Consider the following 20,374-nt stretch of genomic DNA (forward strand, 5'->3'; position numbering starts at 1 on the left):
CTCAAACATCCCAGAAAATGGCCCACCACTTGTTCTTCTTGGTGACTTCAACATCCAGCCAGAGAAGTCTGATCTACTTCTTCTACTTTCGTCTCTTTCTCTCTCACCTTCTCCACCAACTCACAAAGCTGGCAACCACCTTGACCTCATCTTCACCAGAAACTGCTCCACCTCCCACCTCAAGGTAACTCCACTTCATGTCTTTGATAATTTCTTCATTTGCTACTCTCTCCCACTCTCCCAATCTGATGATCTCATCTCATCAGATATTGCACTTGTCCCTCGTAACATTCGCTCTCTCTCTCCCGCCTCAACTGTCCTATCAGCACTTCCTTCAGCTGACTCCTTCTCCCTCATGCATCCCAACTCTGCCACAGACACCTTCCTCTCTACTCTGTCCTCCTCTCTTCACTCTCTCTGTCCTCTTACTTCACAGCGGGTTTGTAAGTCCTCCCCAGCCCTGTGGCTGTCTGACTCAGTGCGTGCTGAGAGAGCCACGAGGCAGCAGAAAGGAAATGGAGGAAATCAAAACACCCTGACGACCTGCTTTACTATCATTCTCTTCTCTCCACCTTCACTGCCTCTATCTCTGCAGCCAAACAATCTTTCTATCAGACTAAAATTCAATCCTCTTTCTCTAACCCCAAAAAACTTTTCTCGATCTTCTCTAACCTCCTTGACCCCCCCACTCCCCTTCCTCCCTCCTTCCTTCTGGTTTTAAAGCAGGTCACTCGACCAAAACTGCACTTGCTGTCACTGAGCAACTCCACACTGCCAGGGCTGCCTCTCTCTCCTCTGTACTCATCCTCTTGGACCTTTCTGCAGCGTTTGACACAGTTAACCACCAGATCCTTACTTCCTCCCTTCAAGAACTAGGTGTCTCAGGCTCTGCACTTACCCTACTCTCGTCCTATCTTCAAAACCGAACATACAGAGTAACCTGGAGAGGATCCGTGTCGGAACCCTGTCCTCTAGCTACTGGGGTCCCTCAGGGTTCTGTCTTGGGCCCTCTCCTCTTCTCTCTATACACCAACTCTCTTGGTTCTGTTATTCTCTCTCATGGTTTTTCCTATCACAGCTACGCCGATGACACCCAACTCATTATCTCTTTTCCCAGCTCCGACACACATGTAGCAGAACGGATCTCCGCTTGTCAGACCGACATCTCTCAGTGGATGTCTGACCATCACCTGAAACTCAATCTCAACAAGACTGAGTTTCTTTTTCTCCCAGGAAAGGGCTCTCCCACCACAGACCTGACCATCACCCTCGACAGCTCTGTGGTAGCTCCTTCTCATACCGCAAGGAACCTGGGTGTGACACTTGATGACCATCTCTCCCTCACTGCCAACATTGCTGCAACAGCTCGATCTTGCAGATACATGTTGCACAACATCAGAAGGATACGGCCTCTTCTAACCCAGAAGGCGGCACAGGTTCTGGTCCAGGCTCTTTTGTTATCTCACGCTTGGATTACTGCACCTCCTTCCTGGCTGGTCTCCCTGCGTGTGCTATATGACCTCCGTAACTCATCCAGAATGCAGCAGCTCAACTGGTCTTCAACTTACCAAAATTTTCCCACACTACACCGCTCCTCCGCTCCCTTCACTGGATTCCTGTAGCTGCTCGCATCCGCTTCAAGACTCTAGTGCTTGCGTTCCATGCTACAAATGGATCCGGTCCAGCCTACATCCAGGACATGATCAAAACCTACACCCCAGCCCGCCCACTCTGCTCTGCATCAGCAAACCGGCTCGCTGCCCCCTCACTGAGAGGATCGCAGAGGCATTTGCAGAACTCGAGACTATTCACTGTCCTCGCTCCCAAATGGTGGAACGAGCTCCCCATCAACATCCGGACAGCGGAAAGCCTCCACATCTTCTGCTGCCGACTAAAAACAATTTTTTTCCGACTCTACCTCGACTAAGACGGCGACGACAAAAAAAAACAAAACTTATACATCGCACTTATGACTAGCACTTCATGAATGCACTTATTGTAAGTCGCTTTGGATAAAAGCGTCTGCGAAATGACATGTAATGTAATGTAATGCTTACCAGCTGGAGGAGGGGTTTGGTAGGTTGGTAGGGGAGGTGACATCCAAAAGGAAAATGACACCCCACGCACACAGCAAAAGGTGACATGTAAACAAAGAAAATCTTGAAAAGGGATCACACAGCACACAGAGGACCACCACCAACCAGGAGAACCACCACCACCACCGTCGGTTTTCAGCACCAAGGGGAGAGGAAAACACAATTAAACAGGCTCAAATTTAAGGAACCAAATGTAAATGATCAATTAATAAACCGAAATATTAGATTAATAAATCAACTGAACACAAGAAACAAAAGAGTCTCTGGCCAGAGATATCAACTCAACAATTAACCAGTTTTAACAGTTTTAACTCAAATTGATCAAATTAACAACATAAATTCAACCATTAAACAGAGAGTAAATAAGTTAACAATTAACCAAACCTTGCCTGATTGCACTTAAAACCCTCACACACACACAAAGCAGCACACATAGCAGCGGGAAGCAGGCTGACCACAGGCGGCCGACCGTACCAGAACCAGGCCCACAGAGCAGCAGGACAGCGGCAGAACAGCGGCAAAGCAGTGGCAAAGCAGTGGCAAAGCAGTGGCAAAGCAGCGGTAGACAGGTAGCAGTGGCCAAATAGCCATGATTAATCAGCTGTGTTTACACTTGCCGTTAGCCTTAGCATTAGCATTACAGGTTACAAGTCAGGGTGCATTGGCATCCCTTCCAAAGAGGGAGAGGGGTGAAGAAATCAGACGTGGCAGGGAAGACAGCCACCATGCAACACACAACTAGCAGACTGTTAGAGGGAGAGGAGCGGAAGAGGGGCTTAGCCCCTGGATACAGCAGTAAACAGCAGAAGCATGTCATCACTCACCAATGCTCTGTTTGCAGCAATGAACAGCCCCAACCGATTGGCTCAACCGTGGTGAAGACGCCGGATTTATCAGGGAATGACGGTTTTAATTAAATGAAACACGGATGAATATACCCAAAACAGTGCGGCAATGTATGCTTAGCTGTGCTCGGATGCTAGCAGCACATACAACGACCCGGGAGTGAGAGATCAGGAGGAGGGACACCGCCTACTTTTCTCCCCTCTATAAGCGCAGTGATTGGCCAGAGGGGGCCGTGGTCAGAGGTGCCTCATACCACTACACATAGATTGATTGTCTTTTTCCCTGTTTTCAGGGTGGTGCCCCATTCTAGAATTAATTAACATTTAATTCATTTTTCAAAATATTTAATAAAAAAAAAAATATATATTAAAATATATTTTTTTATTGTTTTTTTTTTATTATCAAATTATTGCCACTATTGTTGATCCCCAACAATTGGCAACACGGACTGTGTCCTCAGCCCGGTGCGCTTTTCTGTTTTTATAAATAAATGCATCAGATCACTTAAAAAAACCTTCAAACTAAGTACATTACATGTCAGTGTAAGTACATTACAAGTTAGTCCTCCAGCGCAATGACCCAGCTGATGATGGTTTTGATTTGCACAAATCAAAGCCCTAGAATCATGATGTCAGACAAGTTAAATGTGTCACAGACCAAGGAGCTTGTATTAGGTTTAGTTTCCCACAGCACAGTCTTGGCTAGCCAGGGCAGCCCATGGCCAAGAGGAAAAGGCACACAATCCCTGACTGACCACAGATATGTGCTGCCCACTGCTCCTGCACCTGGCTGGTGTGTGTCTTAAATGCTCTCAGTGTCTACATCCCAGAAAGCCTTGCGTAGGAAAAGACATCCTGCAACTTGTTCACAAATCCCTTGTTGAAAGTCCTACTTTTCACTTTCCTGCCTGGTAAAATTGTGTCAATAGCAACCAAAGTAATTGGTAAATCCCACTGAAAGTATCCTGGCAGATAGCTCCCATACCCTGTTCTGTCAGTTTGAGCCTTTGAGCAAGACACTACAGAGTTCACCTGGCAACCAAAAATGTAGGTGCCATATGCATTCTTAACTTCACCAAAGTGACCACCAAGTCACATTATTTGGAAAATTTTACTTGCCACACCCAGGCCTGATTACTGCCAGACCTATTGAAGAGACCACTTAAACAGAACCTGTCAGACAAAGGATCCCAAAAAAGGAAGACATCATGCAGCAATCTAAAGCAATTCAGGAACAAATGAGAAACAAAGTAATTGACATCTATCGGTATGGAAAAGGTTTCAAAGACCTTTTTAAAGCTTTGGGACTCCAGAGAACCACGGTGAGGGCCATTATTCACAAATGGAGAAAACATGAAACAGTGGGCAACCTTCCCATGAGTGGCCCGCCGACAAGAATTACCCCAATAGCGCAGCGACGACTCATCTAAGAGGTCACAAAAGAACCCCGAAAAACATCTAAAGAACTGCAGACCTCACTTGCCTGAGTTAAAGTCAGTGTTCATGACTCCACCATAAGAAAGAGACTGGACAAAAATGGCCAAAAAAACAACTTTAAGGCTTGTCTCAATTTTGCCAAAAAACATCTTGGTGATCCCCAAGACTTTTGGGAAAATACTCTGTGGACTGACGAGACAGAAGTTGAACTTTTTGAAGGTGTGTGTCCCATTACGTCTGGTGTAAAAGTAACACCACATTTCAGAAAAAGAACATCATACCAAATATGGTGGTGGTAGTGTGATGGTGTGGGGCTGTTTTGCTGCTTCAGGACCTGAAAGACTTGCTGTGATAAATGGAACCATGAATTCTGCTGTCTACCAAAAAACCTGAAGGAGAATGTGCGGCCATCTGTATGTGACCTCAGGCTGAAGCAAACTTGGGGTCTGCAGCAGGAGAAGGATCCAAAGCACACCAGCAAGTCCACTTCTGAATGGATAAGAAAAACAAAATGAAGACTTTGGAATGGCCTAGTCAAAGTCCTGACCTGAATCCTTTTGAGATGCTGTGGCATGACCTTAAAAAGGCTGTTCATGCCCGAAAACCCTCTAATATGTCCTCCACAGCGTTGTAAAAGACTTATCGCAAACGCTTGATTACAGTTTTTGCTGCAAACGGCCAGTTATTAGGTTTAGGGGGCAAACACTTTTTCACACAGGGCCATGTAGGTTTAGATTTTTGTTTCCCTCCCTTAATAATAAAAAACGCATTGTGTTTACTTGTGTTGTCTTTGACTAATATTTAAATTTGTTTGATGATCTGAAACATTTAAGTGTGACAAACATGCTAAAAAAAGAAATCATGAAGGGGGCAAACACACAACTGTTTATCAACTGCAGTATTCCTATCCACAGCATCATCTCATTTTTAACTTCAGTGATATAAAGGGGACTTAATTTTAGTGCCGTGCAGCCAGTATAAGCCGAATTGTCTGCTCCTTCACATGCGGCTGGTGTTTGCTCGATTTTGAAGTTTTCTTAACGGCTGACCATCTTAAAAATCTGGAGAAGACAATGAATAAATATATTAAAAAAACTCTAAAGTAATAACTCTATATAATTATGGTATAATTAGATAAAATGTCTCTTTTTAAAGTCATTTCAATTCATTTTTCATTTTATTTAATTATTAATTTAATTTATTTTACCTGTTGTTCCAAATCATACATCTGTGATATAAGTGAAATAAGATGTGCTTGTAAATCGTATTCCAGGTTGAAGGTGAATTATTTGACTTGTCCATGTTTGACTGAGACACATCACACACCAGCGTCCTCTCCATTTACTGTACTTTTAAAGGGGACATATTGTGCAAAATCAACTTTTTAACCATTTTAATACTGATATTTGGGACTCTGGGGGCCCTACCAGTCACCAAAGTGTGGAAAAACAATACTCAGTCATGTTTTCGTGGTTCCGCTTAGTGTAAGTATAGGCGATAAAACGCTCGATGTTGAATTCCCTGCGCTTATGACGTCAGCATGCGCATTTCACCGCGAATGTTACCGCCCCACCAGTACGTTTACTTCGCAAGCTCCACCTTAGCTCCACCTTGTCCCTGCCAGAGTGCAGGCGAGGGAGGAAGAGCGGTATTATGTCAATGCGGCGGGACAAGTGTGCTGTTGGTGGCTGTACAGTGGAGCACAGTGTTTTACAGAGGATTTTATATATGAAGCTAATGTGCCGGATAAAGTCAGCAATCGTGTGTTCGTGTGTTCGCACCACTTCACATCAGACTGCGACCAGCGGTCGCCGTATTTAGTCAGGGGACGTATTTCACCGACGTACAAACACACGTCCTAATTAAACATATTTGTTCAGTACGTCCTCCATGACCGGAGCACAGACTCAGTCTGATACAATCACATAAAGCAGCTGTTTATGCAGCTCGCCGCTGACGATCAGCGGTGCTGCACTCTCTGTGCAGCGGTGCTACACTCTCTGTGTCACCGATAGCCTAAACTGCGGCGTGCTGAATAAACTGTATGTTGCTGTATCAGACCGGAGACTGTCTGATACAGCGGTAGCGCGTTACACGGTGATCGCCAGCTCGCCGGAGCACCGGAGGTGGTCAGCGGTGGTGAGGTCTCCGGAGCACAGTCTCCGGTCTGATACAGCAACATACAGTTTATTCAGCGCGCCGCTGGCGATCAGCGGTGGCGATCAGCTGATCGCCAGCGGCAGTTTAGGCTATCGGTGACACAGAGAGTGTAGCACCGCTGCACAGAGAGTGCAGCACCGCTGATCGGTCAGTTATGAGCTCTATGTGATCTTTTCTTAACAATTTGTGTGTTTGTACGTCGGTGAAATACGTCCCCTGACTAAATACGGCAACCGCTGGTCGCAGTCTGATGTGAAGTGGTGCGAACACACGAACACACGATCTGATACAGCAACATACAGTTTATTCAGCTTACACGGTGATCGCCACCGCTGATCGCCAGCTCGCCGGAGCACCGGAGCTGGTCAGCGGTGGTGAGGTCTCCGGAGCACAGTCTCCGGTCTGATACAGCAACATACAGTTTATTCAGCGCGCCGCTGGCGATCCGCGGTGGCGATCAGCGGTGCTGCACTCTCTGTGTCACCGCTGATCTTCTGTTCCTAAGTGTTTTTAACTGATTTACAGTTGGACAGTGTTCGGCTCGATCCTTATGTAGGACGTCTCTTCCTGTGACGGCACTCTCGCTGACATGTTGATATTGTCAGAGAGCTAGTGGAGGGAGGGGGAGACGAATAGAGCTGTAAAGCGCTGTAAAGAGGACAAATCAGAAACCCCCTGGAAGAAGTTGGTGTGTGTTTGCCTGTGTCTCATTTGCATATAAAGGGACCATGCACGAAAACCGAGCGTTCTGAAAGGGGCGGGTTTAGCAGGGTTATTGAACTACTATGATTCTTCATCCTTATGGTATTTTGACCAAAGCATGTCACTGACATGTTCATTAGGACACCAGGGAACTATTTTAATGGGGGAAATAGGGTATAATATGTCCACTTTAAATAAAAAAATACATCAATAAAAAAGTATATTAAAACTAGAAGAAAATCACTATTTCTATTTTCTATGTCTGTCAGAATTTATTAGGAGAAGGAGGAGAATTGGTGAGTTTCGTGGACGAGACCTAAACTGTCAAACTTTGATCAGTTTGAAAACAAAATGTCAAAGACTTTCCATCATTTTATCCATTTTTTCTTTTCCAAACTTATATTCAAGGTGTTATTTATATTTAAGTCATTCTCCAGTGGCGTAAATGTTTTAATCATACTAACTGAGATCATGTGGTATTATTTGCTCTCCTTTAAAAAAAGCTGCTCTTAAATGTGACTGTGTCTGTTGATTTAAAGGTCACTTCTGAGCAGAGCAGAGGACACACAAGTATATTACCTCCTTTTTTTATTTGATATAGTTTACATTCATTCAATATCTTACAAGAACAAAACAGTTATATTGATTTTAGCTAAGTATTTACTCTCAAAGTGAGGTTTTATATTACTTTTTCCATTAATGAACACATCTGAGACGTTAATTCAAATAAAATGAAATTTGTACAAATACATTTGCAGAACAAACAGTGGCAGATACTTATTACTTTCAACTGCCTTGACTTCAGTGTCTGCTATTAAGAAAAACTAAATAATATAAAATATTATGTGTTTTTTTTTTTAATATCATGACAGATTGAATGGTACACTCAAAGATGTGAGAAAAGCAAGTTCAGATGAACCTGTGAATCTTCATGACCAGAACATACTTTGTGGGCACCCTCGAATTCTGAAGACACGTTACCAGTTGCACGTGTAAATGGACACTCAAAAAATTCAGTTTCATCAGGATAAACTGCAGCAAACTGGGAAGTAAGATGAACATACAATACAACGTCACCAGCAGTTCCAACAAAGCCCGGTATCTTAATGTTGATCCAACATCTTTGTCTTCAATCCAGAGTTTCATGTTCTTGTTGAGAAACAGTAGGCTACATGTAAACCACACAAACATGACAGTAAAAGACAGAGTCCAGAGCCGCTGCTGCAACAGACAAAGCACTTTCATCATCTTCCAGGCAACTTTGCAGGCCAGGGACACGTTTGCAGTTCTAATGAGAACATAAGAGAGACACAATGCACAAGAGATGACCACAGTGATGTAGGGCCACTCACACAGCTGCTGGATGATGACTGATGGTGAAAAACGGTGCAGTGTCATGATTAAAAGCATCATCATTGTGGAGTTACTGTCACTGCCAGGGGGAACACTGTTCGCTGATAGTATCATTCTTTTCATGTAGGTTCCAAACAGTAACACAGTTGCCAGAAAACCAGCATCCACCTTCCATGTGCTGGCATAAGGCCACCCACTGTTCACGTTGCCTGTGACGCCATCAGCAGAAAAAAAAAGGTTTTAGCTTTTTCTAAAAAACACTGAGCAATATTGTCTTTGCTGCTTTTGTCTTTACATGTGTTTTACCTGCTTGTGTGAGAAATGTCTCCATGGAACACAGTGTTGCGTTGACCTTTGACATTATCTGTTGACAGAATAATTTGTTAAAACACATTTCTGCAAATACAGGTGGGTGATATACAACATATACAGTATATTATACTATTTTTAGTGTAGGTGTACAAGAATGACGTAGACAAATAAAAACATTATTCTGTTCATTGTATCTTTGAGAGATCTTTCTATTGAATTTTCAAACAAATAAAGAACTCTTTATATAAATGACTTTACAAAGCCCCAGAGTTGAACACTAATAATACAATAAAACACACTGATCTTCACAGAGTAATTCAAATAAGAAAAGCGAAACACTGCATACAGCAAGTCCTGACACAAGTCTCCCTCAACACTGTGAAGACAATTGCAGAAATGAATCTTTGTGAATAGATGGATAGTGAATAGACTGCAGATGAGTTCTAATCGTATCTGTGGTGAAAACACTCAAATAACTTCAGCTCAGGTACTCACTTGTGTTCTATGTGAAAGACAGCTGCTCTTTGACTGGAAACACACCCACAGCTGTTGAATATCAGATTTGCAGCTCTTTCTGTGTTGCTCCTCTTCACTCACAGCGTCCTGCACTCGCTTACAAGTGTTGACACAACCACTGACAAACATGGAAGTGCAGTCTTCTGTGATCACGTCCCTCATTCCAAGAAATCTAAATTTACAGACAATAGCTCATGATTAGACTGTACAGTTTAATGTCACATAGTCATTACACCTAATTATTATTATGCTGCATTATTTTCCCATCTGCTCACTAACAACATTCAAATCTATGGTCATTAAAATATGACACTTTCATTTTGTCCATTAGAGTAAAATGACTGAATTGTAATTGACTCATCAAAGTTCCTCTGGAGATTGTGTAATTGTCTTGTTCAGGGCCTTAAGGACCCCATGATTCATGCTGCCTCCTCACTGAGGAATCATTAAGTCACAAGCTAATTGCTGATGAATGGGTGGGAAACCACACTACATCCTTGACAAAAACAGATTGAGAAAAATCAAGTCAAGTCAAGCAGTAAAGTCATTTACTCACCTCTCACATGTCACTGTCAGTTGTAATGTGTGAATAACAGCATTTTGATATAAAGCACTTGAGCTGAAGCTCTTTGTCTCGTCATCGTGGCTGGACAGCCTGAGCTTGAGACAGTTGAGGCTGAGCCACGAGCCAGACAACACCGTCCAAGTCAACAGTGTTAAGAAGATGAATGTGAGCGTTGTCATCTCACTGCCTCTCGCCTTTGGCACTGGCGTCTTTGTTGGAAGGATGAGTTTTATAGCTTCCTCTCTGCTTCTGAACTGTAGGAGGGAACTTACTGCGCCGTTCTCAGGGGCATGTTTGTCGTTTTGTGTCGTGATGTCAGAACACAAGGATACACTTCAAATAATGACTGCTTAACTCACAGTTTGTCACTCTTCAAGATAAAATAATATTCACAAAAAAATCTAAGTTGTATAAAGTATTTACAAAATCCTAGTCTGACTAAAACCTCAGTTTTTAGTTTCCTGATGTATGGGCAGCATGAAGCAGATATACATACATTACATTTAGAGCATCCAGTTTACCCAATCACCAAATCTACATGTGTTTGGACTGTGGGAGGAAAACAGAGAAAACCACACGCACACACACAGGGAGAACATGTGACCTCCATGCAGGCACACTAAAACTATCATTATTTTAAATTGTGTTGTTGTGAATAGTTAGTATTTAAATTATCTTTGCTGATTGTTCCAGTCCGTTCACAGTCATGACTGTACTGCACAGGGTCATCTGTTTAATGTTGGTTTTTCATTAATGAAGGCTTGATTGTAAGGATCTGTATCGTAGAACACAATTAAACATGTGATTTATAATGTATCTCAACTATCTTCAACGATGATTGACGATCAATCCATGGTCTGGGACAGCCTTAGTCAGAAAGAAGTGTTCTGTTCAGTCTTCTTCAGGATTATTTAAGTGTGGCTCGATGGCACAAAGTTAGCACAACTCCTCCTAAAACACTGTAATGATAGAAAAACCTTCAACAAGCTTTATTTAAAACAAGCTTTATCAATGTTTACTCATCAATCAGATTTACTGATCCACAAAAATCCTAAATAATAGTGATTTAAAAAACCCTTTTAGAAAGGATTGCTGATGTTCTGAACAAAAAGTAAGAAGTAAGATTATCACCACAGGTAGTTTAAATTGGCTATTCCAAGGAAATCCTGTGGCACAGTAGGTGTAGAGCCAGAGTGGCCTGTTATTGCCAGGACAGTGTCAGACTTTGTGCTTATACTCTGACCACTGGCTAAATTTACACATTCCACAGACGCAGACCATAGTGATGGGCACTGACTCAGATCTTTTACTAAATTTAAGTAATCTTTTTTAGAGTCATTTCGTTCATTTGTTTACAGTGGGTGGCGCTGTATCCCTCTTGTGGGCGTTGTAAAAAAGACCGCGGTTCTCAAACACAGGCAACATGGTTTGCTTCAGCTGACAAAGTATAATAAACAAAATGCCACAAGCAATTCAAACCATGTGAAAACCAAGGAAAGCAAATACACACCACAATAAAGTGACTTGTGTCCTGTATCCTCCCTGCCATTGTTGTTTAACAGCACGACGGTGACTAGGTCGCTGTCACGTGACCTGAGGACGGACGCTCAGTTGAGTGAATCCTGAACTAATCATTTCTGTCCTTTTGTTTGTGAGAAAAACTCAAAAAGTTTTTGATCATCTGGGGTTGTAGATTATTAAAATATCATATTTGGAAACACATCTGAATTTTGGTTGTTGACATTCGAGGCGTCACAATTCTCCAAATCCTCTATTCAACTGGATTTCCAATCTTGTTTTATGTCATGATAGCTCATTTCATTTTTTAATTCACATTTTGATTGTCCGCATGGTGTCATGAGTGATATCATTTACCACACTAAGGTTTTATTGTCAAATTTAAATGATTAATTAACAATATGAATGTAACAATAACCAGTCAATTGTAAACTGACTGCACAGACACTGTGGGGAACTGAGCAACTCCGTGGAATGTCATCTTTAAATTTACCAATATCAGCATGGTGGAAAGACATACAGAGGTGGCCTAAAAATAATTCCAGGAAATATGCTGCAGAAAAGCAGTTTGATTGTCTTCGATCCCTGAGTCTGCTGCTCTGTTTGAGTATTGGCGCATTTCCACCGGCTCCACTTGCCTCGCCTCACCACGGCATGGTTTAAATAGTGTTTCCACTAGCATATTACCTGGTACCAGTACTATTTTTAGTACCTGCTCAGGCAAGGTTCCAAAAGTGTGCTGAGTAGGTAACTGTGCGATGATTGGTCAGAATGCCGGCCACTGGCCAGAGTCCTGTCACAGGAAGAGACGTCCCACACACAACTGTAGATCAGTTAAAAAGAATCCTAAAAACGTGGGTTAATCTTCAACAACTACCAGGGAAACCTCTACATTTAACAGAGTTAAAGTGTAGTGGTGGATTTAGGGACAACGCCGACAATCACGAGCGGCATCACAGACCGCTGCTGCTGTATTCTGTGGAGTAGGAGGCTGTACTCCAGAGACGTGTGGACAGAACTCAAGCCGAACAGTAGATCAGTTAAAACTACTCAACAATCCGAAAAATGTGGGTAAATCTCCAACAACTACAGGAGTCTGGTGTAAAGTCACTAGTCACTTGTGTGTGTGTGTGTGTTGTGTATAAAACGCAGTTGTGCAGTGATGACTCCGCCCACGTTAAGTAGGTACTTTTTTGTAGTGGAGAAGCAACTACAGACAAGTACAGCAGGTGGATCTCAGTGTCATCGGATCCATCATTCTTCCAAATAGGCAGCCATCACCAGTGTCTGCTGAGGCCAGAATCCTTCATTCTCATCATTTTATCACTAAGTCCGTTGGCCCTCATTATGGACAGTTGTCCATTATACAAATATGAAGCAAAAACATGATACAGTTTACTGGAGGTGATTGATGAGAGCAAAATAACAGGGAAGGTCAAGAGGGATCAAAACAAACCCTTAATCAATTTAAGTTTAACACATACATGTTATGACAGAGTAGTTAATGAGTAAAGCTCCAACGTTTATGCTTGAACAAATGTGCCATCTGTTTTTTCCCAGTGAAGCTGAATGTAACGTGGGAACGTGGAGCCTGTGGCACTTTTCCCACAGGAGTATTAAACACATGGGTACTCATTTATTTGATTTTGTTTTTCCTTCAGTGTTGTTTTTTTTGTGTGTATCTGTAACTTATTTACAATTTGTTGCATCAGAGTTTATCTGAAATTCTACCCTTGTTTTTTTAATTTATTTTTCTTTTTTCGCCATAAATATCAGGGGAGTTGTGAGACTGCTTTCAGGGCTTCTTATGTAATTTAACATAAAAAATCACATTATTTGTCATAATTCTTCAAAAATATTATGTCTCAATAAATCTTTCCTCCTCGTAAGCACGTCATGCTGTGTACAATTATATTGTCTTCAATTTATTATTTGACCTCATAATAACCTATTTTTGGCCTGCACAGATAAAATGATTCAAAATGACATGTGTACATCCGGTTAGTTAACACTATATTTCCCTTTCACCTTCCTTATGTTAATCATTATTATATAAGGTTAACAGACACTGGTGTTGATTAATATTATGGATATCACAAAAGGACCAGAGATATGTTGTAATTTTGGTCATGAATGATTAAAGGTGCTGCCAATTCAGGAGCCTTTTTCTTTTTTTCAGAAAAGTGACGGCTGAAATTGTAAATAAATAAATAAATAAATAAATGAATAAGGTGAATGTAGACTCATTTTTGTTTTTTTAGAATATTTTTGGGGGATAGGACGATAACAGGTCTTTCAAAGCAACTCCACTGAAACATTCACTCCACAGCTAAAGGAGGATTTCTTCCTGCTTTGCTCACTGTTCACTTGTACATTGAATAAATAATAGATTCACAAAAGTTACAAGCTTACATCACTCACAGCTAAGGCTAAAATCTGGATTATCTTGATCTGCATACATTGTGTTACCTGTTTAGATAAAGTGGTTACATGCATGACTGTTTTCATGTGTTAAAGCGCTATAAAAATCAGACCTATTATTATTATTATTATTATTATTGTTGTTGTTGTTTTCATGTAACTGTATCAACCCTGCTTGATTTGAGCCATTTCCAAATGTAACAGGTTCTTGCTTGACCGATGTCACAGCCTCACGCCACATTTCTGTGGTTCCTGATTAATCAGAGACATCAACATCACCTGTTTGATGAAGGTAACATGTAAATAACATATGTTGTTTTCCATTCCCTCCCTGGAGGAGATAATAGTTTATTCATAAACACATAAAGTGATTTCAGACTAATATTAACACTAGTACTAATATCACAGTTAAACTTGCTTTATAATTCTCGCACACAGATTTCTCCTTGTATTAAATGTCTGAGCAATGACCATTGACAACGTACAGAGTATTAGGGCCACACAAAATACTCTGTGGCAACAATATGCATAAGAGCACAATAATAAAAATATATGAACACATTTAATGGAAACAACAATTGAATATTTATTCACAAAAAAATAGGAGCAAATGATTATAAAGTTTATAAAGTATAGTCAAACAACTATAATGACTAAATAATGACAGTGCTTAATAATGAATATCATGATTAGATGTTTTCCCCATTATGTGTTTCTTGGTGTTATGTTCGGGCCTAAACAATATCACAAAACATTTTGGAGCAAATATGCAGAAGAGAAGTCCATAACTAGAGGCTAAAATAGCAAATATCTCCACAGCCACGGTGAATTTTCCAGGTGAGCTGACATAAGCTGGAATAAATGTGATCCAGACTGCACAGAATATTAACATGCTGAACGTGATGAATTTAGCTTCGTTAAAATGATCTGGTAACTTTCGAGCCAAAAAGGCAAGAACAAAACATAACAAAGCTAAGAGTCCTATGTATCCTAACACAGCCCAGAAGCCCACAGGTGAACCCAGAGCACACTCTAAGATGATTCTGTCCTCATACAGCAGCAGGTTTTTCAAAGGATAAGGAGGTTTGATCGTTAGCCACAGAATACAAATTAAAACCTGTATGAGAGTGAAAGCCAGAACACTGAATCTCTGCTGTGCAGGTCCAAACCATTTCATCACATTATTGCCTGGAAGTGTCGCTTTAAAAGCCATTAAAACAACTATGGTTTTCCCCAGAACACAAGAGATACAGAGGACAAAGGTGATGCCGAATGCAGTGTGCCGCAGCATGCAGGACCACTGAGACGGCCGGCCGATGAAGGTCAGAGAACACAGGAAACACAGAGTCAAGGAGAAGAGCAGCAGGAAGCTCAGCTCAGAGTTGTTGGCTCGTACTAACGGCGTTTCTTTGTGACAGTAGAAAACAAGTGTCGTTATCAAAGTTAAAAAAACACCCAGTAATGAAAATACAACTAACAGTGTTCCAAGGAGTTCATGATATGACAGGAACTCTTTTGTTTTGGGGATGCAGACATCTCTTTGCATATTGGACCAGAACTCCAGTGGGCATTTTATGCAGCCCACTGAATCTGCAAAAAAACAAAAACAACAACAATCTGTTGTCATTTCAAAGCTTGACATTGTATATACACCACATATTAATACTGTTATTTTCTGCAGTAGAGACCAACAAAGGTTGCCCAAATAAAAATTCTCCCAAACCATCAAGGCGCAAAGCCGGACACAAGAAATGTAGGACTCATTGAAGTTAACAGATAACATGAAAATCAAAATAGTTTGTCCCTAATGCAAATGAAAAATAATAACTTCTCATAATCTGAATCTTGATCAAAATAGTTGTGACTTTTTCGGCTATAACTGCAAATGTGGAGCTTAGAATTTAATACTATTTACACTATTTATTAACTTCTCAAGAGAATTTGAATTTGAATACAAAATACAAGGACACAGTTATTTACCTGTTATATTACTGATTTCACCTGCTGGACAGGGAACACAGTCATAACAACAGACTGCTCTTCCTTTCTGAAGGACTTTATAAGTTCCTTGAACACAGCTCTCAGTGCAGACAGACACGGGCGCCTTCTGCACATAAAACACACAAATGTCAACATCCATTGAACATTTTTTCGAGCAATATTCAGGAAATCATTCTTCATTTTACCTCAGTCTGTCCATTTCCCCAGACAACTGGGATGTTATTCATTATAAACTGATGGCTCACTGGAAGAGAAGCATCATAAAGACCAACTGTTACTCCTGTCATGGTTCCCTTGTTTTTCAGTTGTAAATTAATGAGTTCATATCTCACTGGTGAGTCGCCATTGTTGTCAAAATAAACTCTTTCCCCTTCCTCAGTGGTAAAATTCACAGTGCTGAGATACTGCACTACCTGTATTTGACACATTACACAGCAATTACATGACAGATGTCTTTTTGAATGTCTTCCCTGTCACTCTTTACTGTTGGTTCCTCACCTGCCAAGGCTGAATGTGTTTTATATCTGCACACGTTCCAGATGCAAAGGGCCCCTTACCGTGTTCACATTTCATCAGGTTGTCAAGAGCGTGAGCCACTGCATAGACTGACTTGTACACATTGTTAGTAAATCTCAGCTCAGACACATCTGTGAATTGTGATTCTACATTTTCTAAGCTCTCAGAGCCACTGCATGGTTTTCTTTGAGTGTCCGCGGTTTCATTCAGTGAGCAGTCAAACGTGTCCTCCCAGAAATCTCTGACAAACTGACTGTCAGGAAAGTGTGAGGGGTGGAGCTGCCTCAGGTGCCTCTCCAGCCCTGGGATCTCAGCTCGGCTGACAGTGAAGCCGAGTGAACCCAGCAGGACGCTGTGTCCCTCGATGTCAGTCAGAGAATTATCTGTGATCCAGGCATCACTGCCAACCCACTGCAGTCCTGTGATATTCTCTTTGTACAATGCTGTTGCCAGCAACTTGACTTCTCTGTGAGACATAAAAGCCACAATGACTCTGGAATCAGCTTGTTTAATAATGTTTATTATTCTTTGGAGACGATAAGGTGGATCTGACGATGAGAATGATTCTGAATACTCGATGCAAATTCCATATTCTTGTGCAGCTTGGATAAATGCAGCTATGCCACTGTGGCCATATTCGTTATCGACAGCCACTGCTCCAATCCAAGTCCAACTGAAGAATTTGACGAGCTTTGCCAGTGCTCTGCTCTGATAGTAGTCACTGGGAATTGTTCTGAAGAAGGTGGGATACTCTTCCCTGTTGCTCAGACAGGAGCATGTGGCAAAATGACTTATCTGCAATGAGATATACATCAAATGCTTAAGTATACAGAAGCTGAGTGAACACAATATTACATACTTGTCTATATTTGTGATACTTACCACAGGTATATGAAACCTTCCAACAACTCTTTCAAATGCAATAGTTGGTGTTGATCCCGAATGTCCCAGGATAGCTAGAACTGTCTCAGCATCAGTGCAGCCATCATCGCTGATTTCTCCCTTTATTCCACTCACCAGTGCCAGGGCGGCTCTCAGTATGTCCATGCTTCCACAGTTATCATATATCTTGTAGCCGAGTTGAACATTAGGCATCATTTCAGGATTGTGGTTGATCTCGTTTATAGCAAAGATCATTGCTTGAGCAAATTTGAATTCTCTAAAATTAAAGCTGACATGGTGAAAAAAGTGAAGATCGTGGCTCAGTGTGTTACTGCCTCAAATACAAAATGTGTTCATCGTCAACAACATACCACAAATACAACACCTACTTTTTACACTTTCGTACTCCTGGAATGATCTGAAATGTGTTAGATACATAATCCTGCCCCGTGTGAAATGAAAAAATGCCTCCTATAATGAGGTCGCCATCCTGAGCCAGTTCAGGTGGTTGTGGTGAGCCCTGGAGTCGACACACACACTCTCCCTCTACAATGAGACGAACCACGAGTAGCAGCCTGAAAAAAAGCATAGCTCTGCTCCGCTGCAGGTCAACCAGCCTGACATCTCACTGCAGCACTTTATACGCATTTAAAAACAAGGAGGAGCTCTAAAGTGAAGCCTCACGAGACGAAACTCTAATGTTCTTGTTTGTGAGATTGTAGGTTTTATCATTTAATTGCACTGTGATAACGTTGAAATCAGAGAGTAATTGTGCATTTACATACTTCATCATTCAGAAAGGCTTATATGACTCTTCTTTCACATATATCATTAATAGATGTCACCTAAATATACTGTTCATAAATCCATATACATTTTAGAGTTCAGTTAAACAGAATTATAGAAAAGAACAGAAACAAACAAAAAACTAGTTGCCACCTAATTATATTCAGAATGAGTTTGGTGTCGTCTTCCCCATCATATTCTTCTTTGTATTCTTCTCTGCTTTCAATAAGAGAATGCAGCTTTTTGGGATAAAAATCCAGAACTTGAAGCAAATATTTCTACAACAACACTGAACTTTCCAGGAGAGCTGACATAGGCTGCAATGAAAGTGATCCAGACAGCACAGAATATCAACAGCTGAAAGTTTACCATAATCATCATTGCTTCTAATTCCTCCCACCCAAGTCCACCCAAAGTGCTTGACTAAAAGAGCCAGGGCTCTGCTCTGGTAGAAGTCACTGGGTATCGTTCTGAGGATGGATGAGTACTTGGTTTTGTCACTGAGACAAGCACAGGTTTCAAAGTGTCTGATATGAAAGAAAACATGAGGTTTGGGGGCATGCAGCTTGTTGCAGTTGCTCCTGTTCGTTATTACTCTCCAACTTAAGCTATTTTTTATACAAGTGTTTTAACTTTAATATTTTACTTAGTCAACCTGTGCACTCTGGGAAAATGTGGATAGAGAGAATTCTGGTCTTTTTTTGACCAGAATTCTGGTACTTCTTTCACTCTGGGTTAGGGTTAAGTGGTCAGAGGAGACTTATGAGACACTACAGGGCTGCTTTGATGTGACAGACTGGCAGGCGCTCTTTGAACCACATGGAGAGGACATTGATGATCACAAACTACATCACCTCCTGTGACTCCAGTGTCGCAACCAGGACTGTTTATTGTTACTCCAACAACAAGCCGTGGGTGACAAAGGACATCAAAGCCATCCCCCATAACAAGAAGAGGGCCTTCAAAGCTGGTAACAGGGAGGAGGTGAGAACAATCCAGGAGCAACTGAAGGTGAAAATCAGGGAGGCTAAGGAGGAATACAGGAAGAAACTGGAGTGGAAACTCCAGCAGAACAACATGAGGGAGGTCTGTAGTGGAATGAAGACAATCACAGGCTTCAAGAACAACAACAACAGAGGAGGAGAAGGCAGCATGGACAGAGCCACTGAGATGAACGTGACACTGCTGGATCTGTTCCCCCCCACTTACAGTCTGCCCCCCTCCATTGATTGCTCACACTCCTCACACCTTCTCCTCCTTCTCGCCTAGCTGCACCCTACATCTGGCACCCTACCCCACTCCTCTCCCACCTGTCACCTCTACAGTGTGTTTCACCGCTGACCATGTGAGAAGACAGCTAATGAGACTCCACTCAAACAAGACTGCAGGCCCGGACAGAATCAGCCCCAGGGTGCTCAAGGTCTGTGCCCCCCAGCTACTGTATGTGGCGTATTTCATCATGTCTTCAACATGAGCCTGAGTCTTCAGAAGGTCCCTGTGATGTGGAAGACATCATGCCTGGTTCCTGTTCCGAAGACGCCGCAACCCAGTGACATCAAGGATAGCAGACCTGTGGCACTGACCTCCCACATCATGAAGACCATGGAGACACTGGTCCTGGATCAGTTCAGATCCATGGTCAAGCCATTTCTGGACCCTCTCCAGTTCGCCTATCAGTCCTGACTTGGGGTTGAGGATGCCATCATTACCTGCTCAACTGGATCTATGCCCACCTGGATAAGCCGGTGAGCAATGTGAGAGTCATGACTTCTCCAGTGCATTTAACACCATGTGTCCAGCGCTTCTGGGTGACAAGCTGACAGCAATGCAGGTAGATGCCCCCTCGTGTCCTGGATTGTTGACGACCTGACTGGCAGACCACATCACTGTGTGTCAGACAGAGTGGTCAGCAACACCCGGGGCCCGCAGGCAACTGTACTGTCTCCCTTCCTCTTTACCCTTTACAACAACTATTGCACAGAGACCTGCTACCTTCAGAAGTTTCCTGATGACTCGGCCATAGTTGGATGTATCAGCAAGGGTGATGAGGATGAGTACAGGGTAGCTGTCGACAACTTTGTCACATGGTGTGAGCAGAACCATCTGCAGCTCAAAGTGGCAAAGACAAAGGAGATTGGCACAGCACCCCCTGCGACCCTCCAGTGGAGGATAAAGCGGTAGATAATGGATGGATGGACGTACCAAAAACATGAGTAAGAGTTTTTACCATTGCAAACTTTAACAAGGTACTAAGCAGACAAACA

General features: G+C 42.1%; 2 protein-coding genes across 3 annotated transcripts; both read right to left on the minus strand.

Annotated features, from left to right (window-relative positions):
- Window positions 1-7,811: 7,811 nt before the first annotated feature.
- On the minus strand, window positions 7,812-10,177 carry LOC122773764. 2 transcript variants are annotated; one of them, XM_044032669.1, is made up of 5 exons: window positions 9,978-10,177; window positions 9,401-9,593; window positions 8,900-8,957; window positions 8,593-8,802; window positions 7,812-8,461 (listed from the first exon to the last, which is right to left on the minus strand). In XM_044032669.1, exons 1-5 carry the CDS (start codon window positions 10,163-10,165, stop codon window positions 8,409-8,411), a joined length of 702 nt encoding a protein of 233 aa, XP_043888604.1. In that variant the 5' UTR covers window positions 10,166-10,177; the 3' UTR covers window positions 7,812-8,408. The 2 variants fall into 2 exon arrangements, with proteins under 2 accessions (XP_043888604.1, XP_043888603.1); XM_044032668.1 differs by having other exon boundaries at window positions 7,812-8,802.
- A 4,181-nt stretch (window positions 10,178-14,358) lies between these two features.
- On the minus strand, window positions 14,359-17,922 carry LOC122773735 (extracellular calcium-sensing receptor-like). Its single transcript, XM_044032625.1, has 6 exons — window positions 17,714-17,922; window positions 17,325-17,613; window positions 16,425-17,237; window positions 16,112-16,339; window positions 15,906-16,032; window positions 14,359-15,515 (listed from the first exon to the last, which is right to left on the minus strand). The coding sequence occupies exons 1-6, from the start codon at window positions 17,911-17,913 to the stop codon at window positions 14,596-14,598; spliced, it is 2,577 nt and encodes an 858-aa protein (XP_043888560.1). The 5' UTR covers window positions 17,914-17,922; the 3' UTR covers window positions 14,359-14,595.
- Window positions 17,923-20,374: the final 2,452 nt, after the last annotated feature.

The sequence above is a fragment of the Solea senegalensis genome, linkage group LG8 (genome assembly GCF_019176455.1).
Source record: "Solea senegalensis isolate Sse05_10M linkage group LG8, IFAPA_SoseM_1, whole genome shotgun sequence".
In the NCBI taxonomy this organism is placed as follows: domain Eukaryota; kingdom Metazoa; phylum Chordata; class Actinopteri; order Pleuronectiformes; family Soleidae; genus Solea; species Solea senegalensis.

What these genes read in the sequence shown, in the direction of transcription:
- LOC122773764 (XM_044032668.1), bottom strand. Translation starts at nt 10,165, where the DNA reads ATGACAACGCTCACATTCATCTTCTTAACACTGTTGACTTGGACGGTG. An exon ending in GTCTTTCACATAGAACACAA is followed by an intron (nt 8,958 to 9,400) that starts GTGAGTACCTGA and finishes TTCTGTCAACAG; the next exon opens with ATAATGTCAAAGGTCAACGC. An exon ending in GACATTTCTCACACAAGCAG is followed by an intron (nt 8,803 to 8,899) that starts GTAAAACACATG and finishes ATGGCGTCACAG; the next exon opens with GCAACGTGAACAGTGGGTGG.
- LOC122773735 (XM_044032625.1), bottom strand. Translation starts at nt 17,913, where the DNA reads ATGCTTTTTTTCAGGCTGCTACTCGTGGTTCGTCTCATTGTAGAGGGA. An exon ending in GGAGTACGAAAGTGTAAAAA is followed by an intron (nt 17,614 to 17,713) that starts GTAGGTGTTGTA and finishes TCACCATGTCAG; the next exon opens with CTTTAATTTTAGAGAATTCA. An exon ending in GGGGAAATGGACAGACTGAG is followed by an intron (nt 16,033 to 16,111) that starts GTAAAATGAAGA and finishes TTTTATGTGCAG; the next exon opens with AAGGCGCCCGTGTCTGTCTG.